This window comes from Rhinolophus sinicus, linkage group LG02 (genome assembly GCF_036562045.2).
Source record: "Rhinolophus sinicus isolate RSC01 linkage group LG02, ASM3656204v1, whole genome shotgun sequence".
In the NCBI taxonomy this organism is placed as follows: domain Eukaryota; kingdom Metazoa; phylum Chordata; class Mammalia; order Chiroptera; family Rhinolophidae; genus Rhinolophus; species Rhinolophus sinicus.
Window position 1 is genome coordinate 160,927,024 of NC_133752.1, and position 20,716 is coordinate 160,947,739.

The following is a 20,716-nucleotide window of genomic DNA, read 5'->3' on the forward strand; positions in this document are numbered from 1 at the left end:
AACAAAGTTCAGTGACTTAAAATAATAAGCATTTATTGAGCCCTCAGGATTATGGGTGGATGATTCAGGGTGACTTGTTGTCCTGGTCTCAACTGACACTTCTCAATGGGATTTGAGGCCTGAGTAGCTATGGAGGGTGAACGTCAGGAAGAAGTTACATTTAGCGCGGACGTTTTAAACATGATCTGCTGAGAGGGTGGATGTTAATAGAAAATTGCATTGTCCAATTTTGTTGTGAGTGAGGGAAGAGGAAGGGATACAGAGAATTCAGCCCTTGGGAGGCTCTCTGTGTGAGTTTAGGGAGTTCTGACCTCGTGTTTACCAAAAAAAGGGGGTATGACATTTTGGCTTATATTCTGATTTACTATTGGTAAACAACTGAAAATAGAAGTCTTGAAAAGGGGTCATTTTTTTCAGCCACTGCTCTCTATGTCATTCTAGGCTTTCTTTGCTTTTGGACGCTACATTTAAGGGTAAATTATTCGGCACCTCCAGGAGCTTACCTTCTTGAGGAAATGGAATTTCTCATGGAGGAAGAATTTCTATAAAGTGACACTTTATACATATAACTCACTGAAATAACCATTAGCGTGAGCTTGCAGTGAAATGAAAACAAGAACTTACCAAAGTTTAACATTGAAAAAATCATAAACCCTATGGTGGTTTCACAGAAAGGAAACCACTTCTAATTTTTCTACTGTGTTAAAATAAACCGGCAACAGAAGTAACCTGAAAAATTAAGCTTCCAAAAGCAGACCAACCCAAGAAGCACGTTTTTATTCAGATGTATATTTTGACTCCAGCACCTTCCCTCCCCTCATGGTCATCCCCTTTTTGCAGCTATTTGTCTTACATCAAGGAATAGCAGAAATACCCAGGGTTGGTCTTTGTTAAGTTATTCTAAAAAGGATAGTCAAAGTCAAGGCAGAGCTGAGAGAACATGCTTAGGTTAAGCCTTTTGGATTCACAGACCCAGTTAGCACTGAAGATCACAGCCAAGGACTTTGCCTCAGAGAAATACACAGATGGAAACATATGTAAAATTGTGTGTGCCGCTTCAGGATGGGCTGGACTGCCTTAAGCCGATCTTGGAACATGAACGATGCACCTGTATTGTGCGAGTTGACAGTCTCCCTGGCCTTCCTCCTTGCCAAGCTCTCTTTTGAGAGCTAAGGGAGAAAAAAAAAAAAAGAATGTAAAAGTAGTGCTTGGGGATGGAGCCAGTCCAGAGCTTGCTAAACGCTGGCTCTCTGTAGTGTCTTTTGGGACTCACCCCTTTTCTGCACTCATTAAATACTGACAAGGTCAGATCTTCAGCTGTTTATGAACCAGGAAGAGGAAAAGGGAAGCGAGAAGGAAAAGACCCGCCCCGGAGTGACACTCTCACCTCCCTACAGTGCCGTTTGGAGATCTGTAACTGTTAACAAAACAGGAGAACCACGTATATTTTGTAAGCAATTGTCAAGGTGGACATTTCTTTGTGATACTTACCCACTCAAGTCTTTCTAAAGGATCTCTGTTCTAGAGAATATTCCCATTGTGTAAGGAGAGCCCATTCAAATGCAAATTTTAAGAGATTCTGGGGAGAAATCCTTTGAGGAGAAATTGGATTAAAAAGGGTAAAAGAAAAAAGAAAAAAGGGTAGGGGAAATAAAGATGAGGTGGGACATGCTTGCTGGATTATATGATTCAATTTGACTTTTTCCCCTCCATTCTGTATTTTAAAATAGAAAAGTTCGCATGTAGGTGAAAGTGCTTTGTTTAGGTTTTTGCTTGGGGGTTGTTCATTAATAGCCCCTTCTTGCTTCCCTTTCATTGTCGTTTTTTTTTTAAAGCCAGCCAATCACATGTCTTATATGTGGGTATATGGAGCTCCCACTTTGTACAACTGAGTGTTCTATGCCACATACTGGGTCCACATAAGTTCCTGCCCCACTAAAAGTTGGCATTCGTATAAACCTAGTTTGGTTCCAAAGGCCACAGGCAGGTGAGAAAAGTGTCCACTGCTTATGCGTGAGCTCTGATCCCATCACTGGTGCCTACTAACTTTGTTACCTTGGATAAATTATTTAACCTCACACAGCCTTGGTGTCCTCTGGTTTTATGGGTGAGACATTGGTGAGATGTTTTGTAGGTGGGACACACTGTGCCTCTCAAATTAAGTAGCTAAATAAACTGTTTTGTTTAAGGTCATCCCTGTGACCAGTGTAACCATGTAGTTGCCAGAATGCCCGGATTATTTGGGATTCGATGGGACAGTAATATTTGTAGCTAATAGTGCTAGTCCTTTCCATGGATTATCTCATTTATTCCTTAGAACTTAATTATTAATGTGAGAAAAACAGATGCACAAAGATGTTAAGAAAGTTGCCCCAAAGTCTTTCAGACAGTAATCAGTAGAGGTGAGGGATTGAAGCCCAGGAGGTCTGGCTCCTGAAGCCACACTCCTAGCTTTGGTCTTTTCCAGCCTTTTTCAGAGCTGCAGCATATTCACACTGAAAGGAGAAGTTAATGTGTGGTGGACTCTGACACTTAAGATTTTTTTTTCCTATTTCAGGTGTCTGACCGCAAGCAGTAATAGAAATTTCCTGCTTACCATGAGGCCATTCTTCAAAAGGGCCATTTTGGTCATAAGTTATGTAAGTACATACATGTTTTTGAAATATCTGATAAGGGATGTTTCATTTTAACTTGGCTCAGAGTCATGATCCAGATTGTTTAAAAGAATCGGCAATAGATTCCAACAGCTTGATCTTAGGATCAAAGAGTTAACATACCGTAAATGTGACAAAGCCTTAGAAGGTACGTGTGAAAGCATTCTAGTGATATGTGAACTCAGTGACACAGACAGTGTGAACTATAATATTTTACCAGTTTCTTTCGAAATGCCTGATGTGGAGTTGTCTCAGCAGCACAAACCTGACTCTTTCTGTTATCTATTGCTGCATAACAGTCCACTCTAAAATGTAGGGCCTTAAAACAACCACTGCCATCTATCTGCCCTAAATGCTTTAGTTTGGGCAGCATCCAGCCCTATGGTTCTTCTGCTCATTATGATTTTCAGGGGGTTACTCAAGCAGGTGCATGCAATGCTCAGCTGGGCTAGGTGGTCTGTCTGTGATATCTCCTCCTCTAGGGCATCTCCTTGTGGCTGCTGTCTCTAGCAGGAAAGCCACGACCTCTTTACAAAATGGCAGCAGGTTCTAAAAGAACAACCCAAAAGTTGCAGGACTTCTGAAGGATTAAGCACAGAACTGACACACTGTAGCTTCTACTACATTCTGTTGGTTGATGCAAGCCAGAACACCAACCCAGATCTAAGGAGTAGGGCAATTGACTTCATTTCTTGATAGGAAAAGCAGAATGTACGTACAAAAAGGGTAGGGATTCTTGGTGGCCATCTTTGGCTCCTATCATATCAATCATCCTTTTATGTTGTTGGATGTTTCTATTCAAGGACATTAGGAGACCAATCTCTTATGCTGTTTCTGTTTCTAATAAATTCCCTGTCAAAATCCATAATAAGTTTTGATAGGAAACTTACAAAAATATCTTTGAATTGTAATGTTCACAATCAATTAATATGATTTTGTCCCTCAACACTAAAACATATTTATAGAAGATGAGTATGAAAAAACTGAATCAGGTAGGGAGTCTTGACAATTTCAGCAGAAGGGGCAAGACATTTCTCTAAAGAATTCCCCAGTATCTTTGCAACATGATAGTATCAGTTAGTGATAAAATTCCATCAGGTGGCACAAAAAGAATGTTCTCTGGGGTTGTTGAAATGATCGTTCATGAGTGTTCTGCTTTTAGGGCATTCAAGGGTTGGAACATTTCTGAAGGTATTCAATCAAGACACAGCAGTATTATCTATTGTATTTTAAATTAACTTTCATGGGGCTGTGTGAGTGGAATGGTTAAGAAATTGGGTGTTGGAGACCAATGACGTGGATTCAACTCCTGGCTCTTGCAATTTACTAAGTGTGGGATTCTGGGCAAATTACCTCTCAGCCTCAGTTTTCTCATTTACTTCTAGGATTGTGAGGCCTCAGGTGAGCTGGAAAGCCTTTAGCACAATGGATGACAGTTGTGTTTTTAAGAATTTGCTTGCTGCTCCCTCATCACTTTCACTGTTTACTCTTCTCCCTCCCAGCTATTTCCATCTTTCCTACTCATCTTGAATACAGTGGTACCTCGGTTTTTGAATGTAATCCACGAGTTATGAAACGTTCAAAAACAGCCGACAGGTAGGCCTCAGGATCTAGCACTCAGCGGAAGCCGTGTGACATGTTCGACTTCTGAGTCGTGTTCGAAAACCGAAGCGTTTACTTCTGGGTTTACGGCATTCATAAACCAAAATTTTCATCAATGGAAACGTTTGAAAACTGAGGTACCACTGTATTAGAATTGTATAGAAATGCTCACTAGAAAACGTGTTTGCGAAACCAAATACTTATAAAGCATCTGAAGTATCCTCCAGAACGGTGGGGCTTTCCCCCAACAAGCGATGATTTTCTTACCAAATCTTCTTTTCCCCGAAGGTGATTGTTGTTTTGTACTTCCGTCTATGGATAATGGGAGGCTCTATGCCCCTCTTTTCAGAGCAGGATAATCCAGCTTCATTTTCGCCTTACATTCTTACAAGGTCAGTAGAAATACGTTGTTTAAACTTTATCTGGTATTTATTAGATTGTTTTAAGTAATCCTAAATGATAGTTTGACTTTGTATTTTAAAGAAAGGAGGGTTATGTTCTATTCAGAGTAAGGAGAGAAAGGAAACTACTATTATTCATACATTTGGAATTCTTTTCAACTAATGGTGCTGTTTGGTCAGTATTATTGCTATTGTTCTCATATGGGTATATATTTGTTTATTTTACTGAGCACTTATCATCAGTAATAAATATCTATTGAGTGGCCCATATGGCACATGTCACAGAACAATGCACAGAGAGGTGTATAGAGGTTAATTGGACATCATATCTGTTAGTATGATTAAAAACAGTGGGGAGGTTTAAAGTCACAAACAAAAATGAACAACAATTTTTACTAAGATACAGCTAATTATATCTTACCATTTGCCCTTAAGAGATTTAGAGATAGTGAATCAAGAAGTAATGTTGCTCAGTGGATGGGCTCATTGAGAAGGTTTTTAATTCCTTACCTATTGAATCTGTTGTGCTGTACTGCTAAGGCTTTCAAATATTATATTTGACAATTTTATATCTTTTCTTCACAATATATTGTCGCTATAATGTTTAAACATTAATATTCACTGTTCTTAAATTTTCATAATTTTATATACTTAATATCTAATATCATTTTCATAACAGTAACCTTCACTTTTTTAAGTTTACAAAGACCTATAAATCTTAAACTAAACCTTGACTTACAGCCCATGTACATTTTGGTTTACTTGTATCTCTCAATCTCAGGAACAACAAATTGTTGGATTTTGTTTTTATGCCAGACAGTGATCTTTGCTTTGTTTCATTTATTTACGTTATGTTTTACCTTGATACATTTCTACTTCTCTTTGCGTTGTATATTTTTCTTTAGTTCCTAGCCTTTTCTTCTTTTCTTTAAAGACTATGTTCCACTCAAAAAGGAGACCTTCCCATTTGATTAACCCATTTTTATAATAGATATTATGTCACAATTGTTTTCATTACTTACAACATATATATGTATTTTAAAAATCTTGAATATGGCTTCAGACATCATATAGTATCCAACCTCTAGTGTTGGCTTATCCCTTTGAGGCAGTCTAGAGCCTTATAAATTGTTGTTTATAGGCCATATTTTTCAAAATGTTGTTTAATTAAATCTTTAATTAAGCTTGACATGTCAGCTTTTTGTTAATGTTGCAATCTGTTTGTCCTTTTTAGGTATCTCTCATTGGCTTTCAAAATCTCCAGGGCTCGTTGTCTGGACATTTTTAGCTCATTGATAAATTGTTCAGTTTCTGTAGCTCTTTAAATAGCTACTTTCTGCTTTTAAGAGCAAAACCAACTTTGCCAGATCCTGTTCTTGCTTAATGGCTCTGTTTCCTTTAGTTTTGAGTTGGTTTCCCTCCAAGCCTTCTTGTCTCCTAAATTTGAGCATTCATTCTTATCTTTATAGTTAGGTGCAGCCTGTTCCCTGAGCTGCCAGTCTCCAAAATCCAAGATGCACAGCCAAAAGAGACAGGTGGGCAAGAACAAGAAGAGACTACTCTCAAATCCCCTACCAATTATTTCATTCATATCTTGTGTCATCAGTAAACAAGTACCTGCCCCAAAGTCCCTGGTGTCAGGACTCACTGCCCTCCTATCTGTATCTTCTTAGTTACCAAGGGGGTTAGGTTGCATTTTTATCCCTGCTGGTGGCGGAAGAAAATTCTCTGATGGAACCTCAGGCAAAATTAGGACCAGTCATTTGCCAGGTTCTGCCTTTCACTTCCAAGGCATCTATGTACTTTTTCAGAGGGGTCTGACACAAATAAAGTCCAGGACTTTCTGTCTCTAAATCCATCTAAGTGACTATGCTCAGGCTGTTCCATCAGTATAAAGTGATAGACTAGAATATTCCATGACAGCTTTATATTCTTTCTCTCGTTTCTTTAAGAAAAAAATCTTTTTATTCCTGTATTTCATACTTAAAATACACCGATATGCAGACATTTCAGTGACAGTTGTTGTAAATGGCTTTTCACATTCCTCTAAGATACCTGCATCATAATTGACTCTTTTGAGCATCCAGAAAATTGTCTTTAATTCCTTTCCCAAGTAAAGTTTCTATTCTGTGTGCATAATTGTTTGACCCCTGGTACGATGATGGTTCTTAAATTGGATTAGCTTGGTTTGTTTCCTAGTTCTGTTGGTTTTTCTTTCTTTCTCTTCAGCTGTGCAATTTAGCTGTGATTTGGCTGGATCTGTGAGTCTGTCTTTACTAATCATAGATGTGTCATTCAGCTGTCACCCTATCTCATTAATGCTTTATCTCTTTTGCTGGATTTATAAACTCTGAACAACATTTAGAGAATCTTTGCTTTTCTCTTGCAAGTACTGTATCTTCTGTTAAAGTGTGTGTAATAAATTACTGTATTATTAGGTGAGAATTTTCAGATTAGCATCCTCTCCCTTTAATAATTGCTGTAGTTTTTAATTTTAATTACATGTAGTTTAAAAAGTCCAAAGAGCTTTTAAGAGTATCTTGGTCAAGTTTTCCTTTGCTTCATGTGATTTCTTGTGACTTTAGTTCTGAAATTCCTTCTCTTTTAGATTATCTACCTCCATGTGTTTAGCTAGGATGAAATACCCACTTTTTTCTGCTTAACAAAACTGAGGCACAAAATCATTGTGGTATGCTCCTGAGAAACCTTTGTTGAGAAAAATTGTCTGAGATAAGGGACTAAGGCAAAAGATGACTGATTGTGTGACAGTCTCTGTAATGTCGGATGTTATCTAACAAGCCTAGAGGAATGCAACTGTGGTTGACTTACAATTTACATTTACTATATTTTACAACTTAGAATTTAACATATAGAAATCAGGTAAGTGTCACTATTTCTTTTTTCTCTAGTAGAAGATAAAACTTAAAATGTTATAGCTTTGTTGCCTTGCAAGACATTGAGCAAATTTATATCTAATTTACCAATCTCATTCTGTTTTTAATAACTACGAAAAACCCTGTTTTTCCATATTCAATGTATATTTTTATATATGTATATATTTATTTTTGTTATGTATATTCAATGCATATGTATTTAATAACAGGTTTATTGAGATATCATTTGCGTGCCATACAGTTCACCTACTTAGTGTGTACAATTTTATGGTTTTTAGTATACTCATGGAGTTGTGCAACCATCACCACAGTCAATCATAGGACATTTTCTTCACAACCAAAAGAAACTTTGTATTCATTAGCAATCACTCCCCATTTTACCCCCGTCCCCCATCCCCCAGCCCTAGGCAACTAGTGATCAACTTTTTGTCTCTATAAAGTTACCTATTCTGGATATGTCATACAAATGGAATCATATAATATGTAGTCTTTTGTGACTGCCATCTTTCATGTGCTCAAGATTCATTCATGTTGTAGTATATGTCAGTACTTCATTCTTTTTTATTCCCCAGGAGTATGCTGTTGTATGCTTATACCACTTTTTATTTTTCCATTCATTTGTTGATGAACATTTGGGTTATTTCACTTTTTGGCTATTATCAATAATGCTGCTATGAACATTCATGTACAAAGTTTTGTTTGAGTGTATGTTTTCATTTCTTTTGCATGGTTACTTAGGACTGGAATTGCCAATTCTGTATGTAACTTTTTGAGGAGCTGCCAGACTGTTCACCAAAGCAGCTGCACCATTTTACATTTCTACCAGCAGTACTGAGCGTTCCGTTTCTCCACAAAAGATTGTCTTTTTGACAATCTTTTTTTTTTTTTTTTCAATCATGGCCATGTGAGTGGATGTGAAATGGTATCATTGTGATTTTCATTTGCTTTTCCCTGATGGCTAATGATGTTGAGCATCTTTTCATGTGCATATTGGTCATTTCTATATTTTCTTTGGAGAAATGTCTATTTAGCTCCATTGTCCAGGTTTTAATTGGGTTATTTGTCATTTTATTATTGAGTAGAAAACCTCATATATTCCAGTTATAAGTCCCTTATTAGATACATGATTTATAAACATTTTCTACCTTGCTATGGGTTGTTTCACTTTCTCAGTGGTGTCCTTTGAAGCACAAAGGTTTTCCATTTCAGTAAATTCCAATTTATCTACTTTTTAATTGCTGTTGCTTATGCTTTTGGTGTTATAGCTAAGAAACCTTTGCCTAATTCAGACTTTCTTGCAGTTTAACTGGCTTTGTCAAGTTTCTGGTTCCCTTATTAACAAGTTATATAAAACTTTAGTTTTCACTGTGTATTTTTATGAAGATTATGTTTTCAATATTTTTTAAATTGTATTTTGATACAGTTCATCTTAGTAGTTTGGGTGCCATTTAGAATTTGACTTTTTAATTCTTGACCATTGGGTATGTCAAATCACAAAGAAGATCAATACCGATTTGGGGGGATGAGCATTATTCAGGATACGCTTGTAACAGAACCCTTAATCTTTTACCTTTTATTTTAATCTAAACATTTAGGTTGTATTACCTGTCAGTAATTCCATATGATCAATCAATAACCTTTTCAAACCTGTAATTAGGATTGTGTGGATCAATTGAATGACATGACTTTGAATTATAAATGTTTCTACTTTTGACTTGAGAAGAAAAGCGTAACTTAAAGTTAAAGAACAGAGGAGATACTGTATTTTAATTGCACAACTTTCCTTGATAAGAAGTTCCCCAGGCCCAATAGTCTAAACTAAACACAATTCTGGATTCTGATGCCCAAAGACTCTGCTTCTTTGGTTTCGGTGGAATTTCATTTGAGAAGTGATAGAATAGATTTATGTGCAACTTGTCCTGTCAGAGAATTGTCATTTAGCCCAGGATTTACTCATCTGTTTATATGTCTCTTTAGAAATGTGATACTTCAAAATTCAATCTTGCCAATCTTGAATTAAAAATAAAAACAAAAGCCCCTGTTAAGTATGGCTTGTGCATAGGGCAGAAGCCTGCAGAAGAGATAACCTGTTTCCACCATGTTTCCACTCTCTAGGCTGTGTAGTAATTGGTTTTCTTTCTTACCAGATTTGAAGGGGGCAGAATGTAAAGCAGTATATACGTGATGGAAGAAGTGTCGCTGTTATAATATTGAAAATGGTTGTCTTCAAATCCAGGAAATAGATAAAATAGGATTTACGGTGAAAGAATATAGAGTTCTATTAGCATCATGTTTTTTTCCTGAGATGCGGTCTCGGATAAGCAGGTAGAATGTATTTGCTTAAGTGAGTAGATCTGTTTCTTATGCTCACTAATATAGGCAAAGGCTTATATTACTTTATAGGAAAACATCAAAATATGAAATGATGTTAAGATGGAACTCAACATCCGTCTTCTAAAGAAGCTTCTTTTTTTTACAGTTCTTTTTTTTTTAAGATTTTTATTATAATATAGCTAACAAACAACATTATATTAGTTTCAGGTATACACCATAGTTATTCAACATCTATATACCTAAAGAAATGATCTCCATGATGTCCAGCAACCATCTGACACTGTGTCACACTATCACAATGTAATCAACTGCTACATTCCCTATGCTGCACATTACATCCCCATGGTTTAGCTGTTTTATACCTGGAAATTTGGACCTCTTATTTTCCTTCACCTTTTTCCCGTTGTCAATTTTTCAGATATAGTTGACATTCAATATTATTTTATATTAATTTCAGTTTCACAGCATAGTGGTTAGACATTTATGTAATTTAAAAATTGATCCCCCTGACTAGTCAGGTACCCACCTGGCGCTATGCATAGTTATTACCATATTATTGACTGTAGTCCCTGTGCTTTACTTTACATCCCCATGACTATTTTGTGACTCTTAATCCCTCCCATCTATCACCCCAATAAATCTAGTACCCACCTGACACCATACATAGTTATTTCAATATTATTGACTATATTCCTTATGTTATACTCTACATTAAAGAAGCTTTTTTTTTTAATTTCCATTTTCAGTTGATAGTTTCAAACCACAAAAGCCTTAGGTTGTTACAGCCAGGGGGCACTTTGTCTTCCTAATATTTATAGCTCTTAAAGCCGCAAATATCGGCCTATCTCATAATAAACTCTGAACAAATTGACTTAAATTTAAATTAGTATTATTTTTTTTAAATGCACTGTGTGTTTAAAGAGATCTGGGCAAAATGAGCTGCTCTGTTCTTGCTTTAGCAACAAGCGGGACCTTGTGTTAGGAGGCCCTCCGTACATGTGTTTTTTGAAATGAAACTGAAGTTACTCTGATTTTTGAAGCAGTGATTACCAAACTGAGTGAATAGAGTCACCCAGGAAGCGTGTAAAAAAATAAAGATTTCCTGGTTCATGTTGTAGACATTCTGATTGAATAGGGCGCAAGGTTGGGTAAGAGAATCTTAATTTGACCAGCAACCTAAGTGTGTCTGGAGGGCAGCGTATGTTACCCTTTTAGAAATCTTCAAGTATAAACTGTGTCCTCTGTGGCTAAAGAGCTCTCTACAAAGGGGCTGTTGTCCCCATCATGTATTTTCTATTCTGTTCATAGAAAAGCAGAAAATGATGAAAGGGATTATCAAGGTCGATGAGTGTAGTTTTCCCAACTGAAATGACACTATGTAATAGTAATTTATCTAATTTGTCTTGGACCCTGGGAATGAAGGGGAGAAATACAAGGAAGAGGAAAGAGAAGGGAGTCAGAAGAGGGAGCTTGTAGAGGTAGCAAATTATATCTCTGGCCTAAGGGCCAGTTCTTAGAAAATGCTGGTCTGGATCACTTGTTGACACTTTACTGCTTGAAGAAAACTGTGTAATTCTTTAAGTCTACATATTGTGTTTTTATTACAATTGTAAATCCCTGAGAAGCAGATAACAATGAAAGAAATCTTTAATTTTTTGCTAACATTAGAACAGAAAAGCAAAAATTGCTTTTCATAGTGAATAAAATACCAAGCCCATGTTTTTCTTTCAGGATTCTATTTCTTGCTATGTGGTACTCTAACAAACATTTTAATCAATGCAATCCTCTGTTTATTGTGCTGTATAGGAGATTACACACTGGTGTTAAATTTATGTCAGCCCTGCCTTAACTAAAAGCTAAAGTTGTTTTGTTGTTGTTGTTGTTTGGTTTTTTAAAATAAAAGCTCAGGTTCATCTGGGCTGTTCAAGGAATAAGCAGTCGGGGTTTCGGGCAGGTTCTTCTCCACGGAATATCAATATTTGATCCATCAGATTTCCTTTCAGTTCTCTACGTTAATAACGAAGTGGCAGTGGAGAAATCATATGTGGAGCCAGAAAACCGTGTGCTGTGTGCAGGCTCTGCTATGGGCTTGTGGTGGGGAACATTGAACAGGTGACAGACTCCTTAGGCTATTTCCCTTACTGCAAAAATGAGGGCAATATCCACTTCATAGAGATTGTGCTGGGATCAGATTATCCTTATATGCAAATATTTTGTAAGCTAGAAAATGCTGCACATGTTTAAAGAGTTTTTCACGTTACTGGATGTAGTTCGTTAGGATAGCTGCAGGATTCTTGCATGGAAATCTGGAAACCTGTGCCTGATGCATAGTAAACAGTCCGTACATGGTTTTTCAATGGACGCTAAACCTGTGCTCCATGAGACAGAGTATACTGGTTTGAAATAAAGATGTTAAATACTTTACAGAGAGATACAGTCCTTAGATAAGAAACGAACCAAGTCATTAGTTTTGCAGAAGAGTTTATTTGCTTTGGTAAAGATACATGGATAAGAAGTTGTTGCTGATAGTCTTAGATGTTGAAATTCATTTTTTCTGCTCTGACGATGCTGTCTCAGTTAAAAAAGTTAACTGTATTAATGGTGCATTAAAAAGGTCAGAGAGATTTCAGATTCACTTTATAGTTCATGGCAACAAGAGTTCTCATTTAAACTATATTCATTGCAGTTTAATGCAAAATAAGAAAAAAATTTGCCTGGCCTCGCTTTATAATGATGCTTCTGTGACGTGTGAGGGGCAGTGCCCTTACTCATACGTTCCTCACTACGTAATGGTGTGCCACAAGCTGGCACAGCACTGGGTGCTGAGAGGGGCTCCACAAAAACAGTCTTCAGTCTGCACCCTTCTGCTACGTGCCTGGACAACTGGAAACCTAGCAGCTGTCTTTCACGGGACTGCAGGAAAATAATATGGTTGCCTCAAGCCGTAATAAAAGTATAAAATTCAAATATTTCCAGATTTGTAGTCATGACTTTAATATCAGGTTCATCTCTTAAAAAGCACAGAACCCACCCATGTAAAGAGCTGAGTGCTGGGGAAATAATTATACGCAAGGCACAGCCCTGTCCCCACGGAGCCTCTGTTTCGGCGGGAAGACAGGCCCATTAAGAAGCAGTTACAGGGCAGTGTGTAAGCCATGGACTGGGGGAGCTCATAGGAGGACACCTGCCTGGTCTAGGGAGGGGGCTGTGACAGGGACATTGTCAGAGGAAGTGACACCCATGCTGGGAGCTGAAGAGTCAGGAGCAGTTAGAGTTCAGTGACCTGTGGGACTTGATTCTGAAGGATGAGCTGAGCCAATGAGGTGCTTGCTCTCAGGAATTTGAAACCTGAGAGTGAGGCATTTGGCAGTGACAGGTGTGTGAAGGCAAGAGAAAGGGAGAGGCTGGAGCCGCCCTGATGGCCATCTTTCAGCCTCAGTTCTGAAAATCCTGAATGAGAAGTCCATGAGCAGAGAGGAGATGGAGCAAATTCTAACAGAAGCAGGGCAGCTGTGAAGAACGCCTGTGGCCCAAAGAGAGGGTGCTGCCTTCTTTTCTTGTTTTGGTTCCTAAGAAGCCTGGTTTTGCTCTTGCTTTCCTGTCTTCAGAGTCTTATGGGAAGTTTTAGAAATAACCCTGCCTTTAATGGAGCTGCTTTGATTAGGATTGCTAGATCATGAAGTATGCACTTCTTATGCCTTCATGAAACTGCCTACAGTTCTCCAAAGTGGTTTAATCAATTTACAGTAGTGTTTCAAAGTTCCACTTTCTTCACATCCTCACCAACATTTGACGTCATATTTTTCATTTTAGACATTTTAGTAGGAGTCATGTAAAAAAAAGTTACATGACACATTTTAAATCCTGTACTCTCATATGACCCCTATTATTCACTGTCCTCAGAGAAAATCATGTTCATTTACAATTTGAAGCCAGTTTTATTTGGTAGCCCTGCCTGAACACTCCATCTCCCATCTTTCCACCTATTTAAATTCTGCATAGATTCTAGGACGTCATCCCTTAATCCTTCATTTTTCCTTAATCTATCATTTCTTAGAACGCCATTGAAATTTGATGTTTATATTTCACTGTTACTCAACCATATAATAAGTGTATGTGTTCTCATCACCAATGCTATGAAAATGCCCTTTTGGAAGACAGGGGACTAGATCTTATTACCCTTTAGCACCTGGAAAACTGCAAAGAGCAATTATTCAACATTTACTGAATTCCAGGGAGGCTCTCCTGTGTGTGGAGAAGGGTAGTGTAGGAAGTAGCTTTCTTTGGCTGGTCCTGGGGAAGGTGAAAGGCAGGAGTAGATGTTAATGGTGATATAAGCAGGTTATGCCTGGAAAGGGCTTTTCATTACTGCTCAGCCAAGTGAGACTGTGGAGACCCTTTTGAAGCATCAGTGGTAATTCAGGAGCTGAAAAATGGGGACAGCCTAGGCAGGGGCAGGACAGATCACTGAAACTAGTGGGTAGAGGAAGAGTCAGGGCCGGGTGGGGTGCTCCACTGTGGTGGCGAAGGTGGTTTACATCAAGGCTGTATATTGACAGTTTAGCCCATGACCTTCCCTACAGGACGCAATGTGGGTATAGTCAACCCAATGTCCTATATATGAAATAATGAAGCATCTTTTGGTGAATGAAAAAGAAGGATCCTTTGAACAGTAACAGTTTTATATAAAACATGCAAGTGCTGTGTCGTTCTGCTTGCAGTATGTGATTTTTCCATATGTGACTATCATAGACATCTTTCTAGGACAAGGAAATATTTTAGGCTTACCTTATTTCTTAGCCAAAAAGATTTTTTTCAAAGGCAAAGGACAAAAATATATGTATATTTTTGCACTTAAAGCACTCTAATTTTTCTTTTCCTTCCTTCCTTCCTTCCTTCCTTCCTTCCTTCCTTCCTTCCTTCCTTCCTTCCTTCCTTCCTTCCTTCCTTTTTTGATAAGAATGAAGATTTAAAGAGCCACCTGCTTTCATTAGGTGATATTTGATGCATGCCAATTCCCCCACAGCCTCTTCTTTCCTTTCCCTTTCATGTATTTCCTGGTGTATCAATGAAAATACATGACTAAATTGTTTAAGCTGAATTCCTGGCTTCCTGTATATTCCATTTTGTTGACAAGATAATTCTAAAAGCTTTCCTCCTGTTAGCAGAATTCATGGCAGAAAATTAGTAAATAATTCATTTTGGTTTTGCTGCTGCTTTAAAAAAAAAAAGAGAACCCAGCAGGGCAGAGATATTCAACATATTTCATTTCTGAAATTTTAGCAGAAATAAACAAGATGATGAGTTTGAAATGTAATTCATAGTCAATGAGTTAAAAAGAAACACTTTACTTGCTGATTACAGCTAGCTCGTCTAGCCCTCTAAAATGTAATTAGCTTTTGGCGTGATTCCAAGTGGCTTCTTTATGTTTAAATTGCAAAACTTTTCCAATGCTGTTTCAGTATTTCAAGTAGTTTCTAAGCAACATTAACCTGAATTCATATGCACTAGAAGGTAGGTGATATCTCTGGGTTTCTGTGGATAACTCATAAAAGGGGTAAATTAATAGTCTTGGGGTAAGTTAATAGTCTCGACCTTCCTAGTGTTCTAGGAAGGGAAGTTGCTGTCAGTCTGTGGTTTACTTTACTTTTTTAACCTATTTGGGTTACAGTCTGTATTAAAAGTCACAATGAGCATTTAAAAAGAAATACCTCAATAATTACATTGAGATTGTAACTTTTAAAAAATATGATTTTTTACATTTGCTTTTTGTCAGTATGGTATAGCAAGTCTAGAAAATATGAGAAACTGAGAACAACTTGCCTGGCAAGAATAAAATGTAAACTTAACATTAAAATAAAAATTTCTGCATAGAGTTCGCTGTTGTTCCATGGTTAAGAGGCAGCAAGACATAAGAAACTGTTCTTATTGCAATGCTGTTGCCTTTTCCAATATTTTCCACTAAAACAAATTTTTATTATACGCAGTATCAAATATGTACAAAAGTAGAGAAAATGGCATAAAGACCCTCTCCATGCTTATTATCCAGTTTCCACAACTCATGGCCAATCTTGTTTCATTCATATCCTCACACACTTCTTCCCCTTTGCTTCCAGTCCATCATTGTGAAGCAACTCCCAGACATCATCTCATTTCATTTGCATATATTATAGAATATATTTCTAAAAGACAAAGACCATTAAAAATATAACCACAATACTATTACCACACTTTAAAAGTTAACATTGATTCTCTAGTATGATATATTCAATCAGTGTTTCCATTTCTCTGTCTCATAAGTAGTTATTTTTAATAGCTGTTTGTCTGAATTAGCATCTAAACAAAATCTGCCCGTTGTTTGCTATGTCTCTAAGTCTCTTTTAATGCATAGGTACCTTTTTCTTTCTGCCACCCTCCCTGCCTCTGTTCCCCGCCCGCCCCCCCATTACTTGTTGAAGAAACTGCCATCATTTGTTCTTTGGGATTTGCAACATCCTGGATTTTGCACATTGCATCCCTGTGGTGTCATTTAGCATGTTCCAGTGTTTTCTGATTGATGCAGACTGGTAATAACGGGCTTGAGCAGATTCAAGTTTATTTATTTATTTATTTTTTTGACAAGACTCCTTCATAGGTGGTGGTGTGTCTATCCATCAGGAGGATAGCTGACTGTTAGTTTTCGTTTCTGTAATGTTAAAATTGATTAGTAAGTTCTAGGCACCTGATTTAGCCTGGTTCATTGATTATAAAGTACTCCTACAGCTTTTCACCTAATAACTTTTGCAGCCATATGTAATCATTGCTTATAACTATTATATCAAGAAGTAGAGACCCTCTTTCTTAAAGTAGTTTTTAAGACCTGGAGTGTAATTGAGAGACAAAGCTGCATGATATTCAGAAGAATGCTAAGTTTGATGGTTCAGCATTCTTCTTTAAAGCTGTCACAGAGAATCCTTATGAGCTTAAACAAGAAATGTAAGAAAGAAAAGAAGAAAAGAAAAAAGTCGGTAGCTTCAGCTTAGAAGCTCTGTGAGAAAAAGAAACCCAAAGTGACCCAATGAGGTTGGCACTCTCCTGAGGCAGTCCTCTGGCCCAAGCCTAAAAGAGATATGGCAATTGTTTTGTTTTCAGTTTTGTTAAATAACAAAGCTTGGATTTTATCAAAATTTCAGTATGTACTGTATTTCCCCGAAAGTAAGACCTCCCTGGAAAATAAGCCCTACCATGATTTTTCAGGATGACATCCCCTGAGCATAAGCCCTAATGTGTCTTTTGGAGCAAAAATTAGCATAAGACCCGGTCTTGTTTTGGGGGAAACACAGTACTATACTACCGGTATATTAACATTTTATTACAAATAACAACAGAGAGCAGAGGGTTGAGAAACACCATTGAAATATCTCCACTCCTTCAACCCATTTCTCCGTTCCGGTGAATAATGAATAATCCCCATCACAGCCTCACCTGATCACTGTTCATGGTTTTCTCTGCCAACTTTGGAGGGTTAGGAGGAAAGGGAAGATCAGTTGGAAAGGTCTGGGAAGGATGTTCCAAACCAGTAACTACCTGCTGAGAGGAATTCAAGGTGGTTTGACTCATCACACTGGAAGGTAACTTACAAATTCTCTCATGTAACCTCTTTGCCAATCCAAGGATCCCTCCCAAAGAATCTGACCAATGGGTGAGGATTTTTTAAAATCCCATTCTGCACTCTTATGGTGCTCATCTCATTCTGCCTCTGTAATTCTGTACATCTTCTTTTCCCCGTTGGTTTGTACATTCCTTGAGGACCAGGAGTGTATCTAATTATTCTGTTTAACCCCATATAGGATGTCCAAGATAAACACAGCTGGACATTGTGAAAGCAGTGAAAATTGATTTTATTCAGGAACTGCTGACAGTAGGGGAAAGAGCTGAGCACCCTTCTGATTTGGGCAGAGGTGATTGGGCATTTTTAAAGGAGAATGAGAGAGGGGGTTAAGCTGGGGCTCAACAGAGTCAGAGAAGTGAAAAATGACAAAGGGTTGGTCAGTGTAAATGTGATTAGGCTGGCTAAGGCTGCCGGTTGACAGTATTTGAAGTTAGGATTCTATCCTCCCACAGAGACTGGAAGACAGCCCCTGTGTGAGTACATTTTAATGCAGTGGCTCTCAGGTCCTTTTGAAAGACATTTCTGAGTTGTAAGAGATACATATTCACAATTGTAAGCCCTATGAAGTAAACACTCTAAGAAAGGGAGGTCAGGGGCCTGTCATCAGGTATTAGCTAGAACAAACGGTAAATTCTCCAGGCAAGGATGAGCTTTCTCCAGGCATTTTAATGGTGGGGGTGGAAGAATGCAGGGGGGTGGGGGTGGGGGGAGGGGAATGGTGTCATCCTAGGATATGGCCTTATGCTTCTGGGAACCAGCCATGCTAGAGTTTGGTCATCTCCTTGTGCAGAGGTTTGGATGGAGTTTGTCATGTGCTGAGAGTTCTGAAATTCTCCAGGGTCATGAATTTGTGTTGACTGAACAAATTTTAATAAATTCAATTTTTCTACTCCGAAAGGAAGAGGGTCAGTTAGAATGCTTTCCATTTTACCTTAGTGCCTAGACACAGCCAGGAAACAGGATACTATTTTCCTTATTTTCATCATTTTCCTTCCTTAGGACCAGCAGGCTATTCCTGTTAGCAAGGACAACTAGCTATAATTGCCTTCTCTTGAAGGCTAGTCCCTTCAGTTATGAATAAGAGACTTTATCTCCCTACCCCAGATATTTTGATTTTTTGGAAATAATTCAATATGGATAAATCTGCTATAAAATGTTAATCAGTCTGTTATAAAAATGAATAAATACTTTCATATCTACTACAGGATTCAGAGCAATATTAAAAAGGAACAATTCAGATATATTTTACCCAGGAAATCATACCCTACAATGCAGTATTTCTATTACATGAGTATACTTTCATCACACTTTTCCTTCATAGCATTTATCTCGGATTATAATGCATTTATTTGTAGGATAATTTTTAAGTATGTGTCATGAAAACTAGTTCTTGTTGAAAGGCCAGCATATACCACAATGACTAGAACCTATTAGATATATTCCAAAATGATCAATTTAATGCGTAAAAGAATGACTGATGTTCCATATTACCTTGTCTTTTTCTGTAAGACAATGCTGGCAGTATAAAAATGCTATTGAATACAAACAGAGCAAATGAATGCTTGCGAAATGTCGTGGACCTTGAGTTATGTTTCAGCGATTCTTCTTCTCTTCGTAGATTCCTTACCTATTCCTACCTCTTGGCCTTCAACGTGTGGCTTCTGCTTGCACCTGTCACCCTGTGCTATGACTGGCAGGTCGGCAGTATTCCCCTGGTAGAGACCATATGGGACACGCGGAACTTAGCCACCATCCTCCTGGCAGTTGTGATGACCTTACTGAGCCTTCATTGTTTAGCAGCCTTCAAGGTAATTTTCTTAAAATTAAAATGAACTCTGCCTTTGAAGAGAGATACTCTGTACTCAACATTGCTTTTTGTTTCCCATCAGGGGGTCTGGGTCTAAATTGAATCTACACTTTTGTCTAAAAGAACTTGATGTATTTCATATTTTCCTAGTAGGTAATGTATAATTTAAAGACCTTAATGGGATTAACAGATCATGGTCACCTTAATTATATGATTTTCTTTTACTGTTTCTACCAAAACCCTATAGAAATTGGATCTGAAATTTAATGTTTGTAACCGAGAAATTTTTTTCCTGCTGTGGTTGGCTAATTCTTGAAGTAATTTGTTTGATTTCATGTAATGATAAATGAGATAATTATAATGTATTCATAAGTGCTTAAAATATGGTTAAGATCCTATTTCCACTATGACCGCCTGCCTCAGTTAGTTGGGTGAGTCTCACTTCAAAAAAAAAAAGGTATGAAACTGGAAAAATCATTGCATGCAACCATTTCACAAATGATCAAAGAACCTGAAAATGTTTTCTTATAAAAAACAGCTACTGCAGTGTGTGAGACGCTTCCTGCCTGAGGGTAGTCCCATCCCCATCCCCACACCACCACCTGTCTGGTGTTAAGAACCCCCAGGTTTACTAGCTAGAGGTGGCTGGTTTAATTTGGGAGGATATCAAAGCAGCCAGAAATTTAAGGGGGAGATTTTGGAAGCAGAAAGCACTAGAAGGGCTGAGATCAAATGATCTCCACACATTCGTGGCTGATTGCTAAACAGCGTGTGTGCACATGGTACTCCCTGGGGAGCACAAACAAAACTGAACACTTGGGGAGACTTGCTTATTTGCTGCAAATTTACATAAAGTCTTGATTCCATGCACAGTTTGGGTGGCAGAGTGTAGAAGTTCCACTGGCTTGACTTGTGTGTATAACCTCTGTTGAAATTGTTGGCTGATCACACAGCTATGCGGGCACAAGAGAGATTTTCCCAGAGATCCAAGTAAAAGGGAAAAAAAAAAAGGAGAAAAAATTTCAGCTCTCTACAGAGAAACAGGTTTTTCAGTTTGCGTTCAGGCAAGTTTATCAGATAATGAAATGGGAAAACCAGCGAATTTCCAAAGAACAAAATAGGATAAAGAGTCATCAGAATGTATGACATACAATACTAAGTTTTTAATCAGATTACTGGACATATAAAGAAACAGGAGAGTGTGACCCAAACTCAGGGGGAAAATAGTTGATAGAAAATGGAATAGAATCGAGATTCTGGATCTGAACTCACCTTTGTATGATCAATTGACTTTTGACAAAGTTACTGAGCTAATTCAATGGGGAAAGGATAGTCTCTAAAAGAAGCTACTGAAATAGTGGAATATCTGTAAG

At 37.8% G+C, this 20,716-nt stretch overlaps 1 protein-coding gene across 2 annotated transcripts in view; it reads left to right on the forward strand.

Annotated features, from left to right (window-relative positions):
* The window catches only part of TMTC1 (transmembrane O-mannosyltransferase targeting cadherins 1), a 231,062-nt gene that overhangs the window by 104,173 nt on the left and 106,173 nt on the right, over window positions 1-20,716 (forward strand). For both annotated transcript variants that reach the window (XM_074325860.1, XM_074325861.1), the window contains exons 6-8: window positions 2,558-2,639; window positions 4,545-4,648; window positions 19,155-19,344. In XM_074325860.1, coding sequence (XP_074181961.1) covers window positions 2,558-2,639; window positions 4,545-4,648; window positions 19,155-19,344 — 376 coding nt within the window. The remainder of the gene's footprint in view (window positions 1-2,557; window positions 2,640-4,544; window positions 4,649-19,154; window positions 19,345-20,716) is intronic.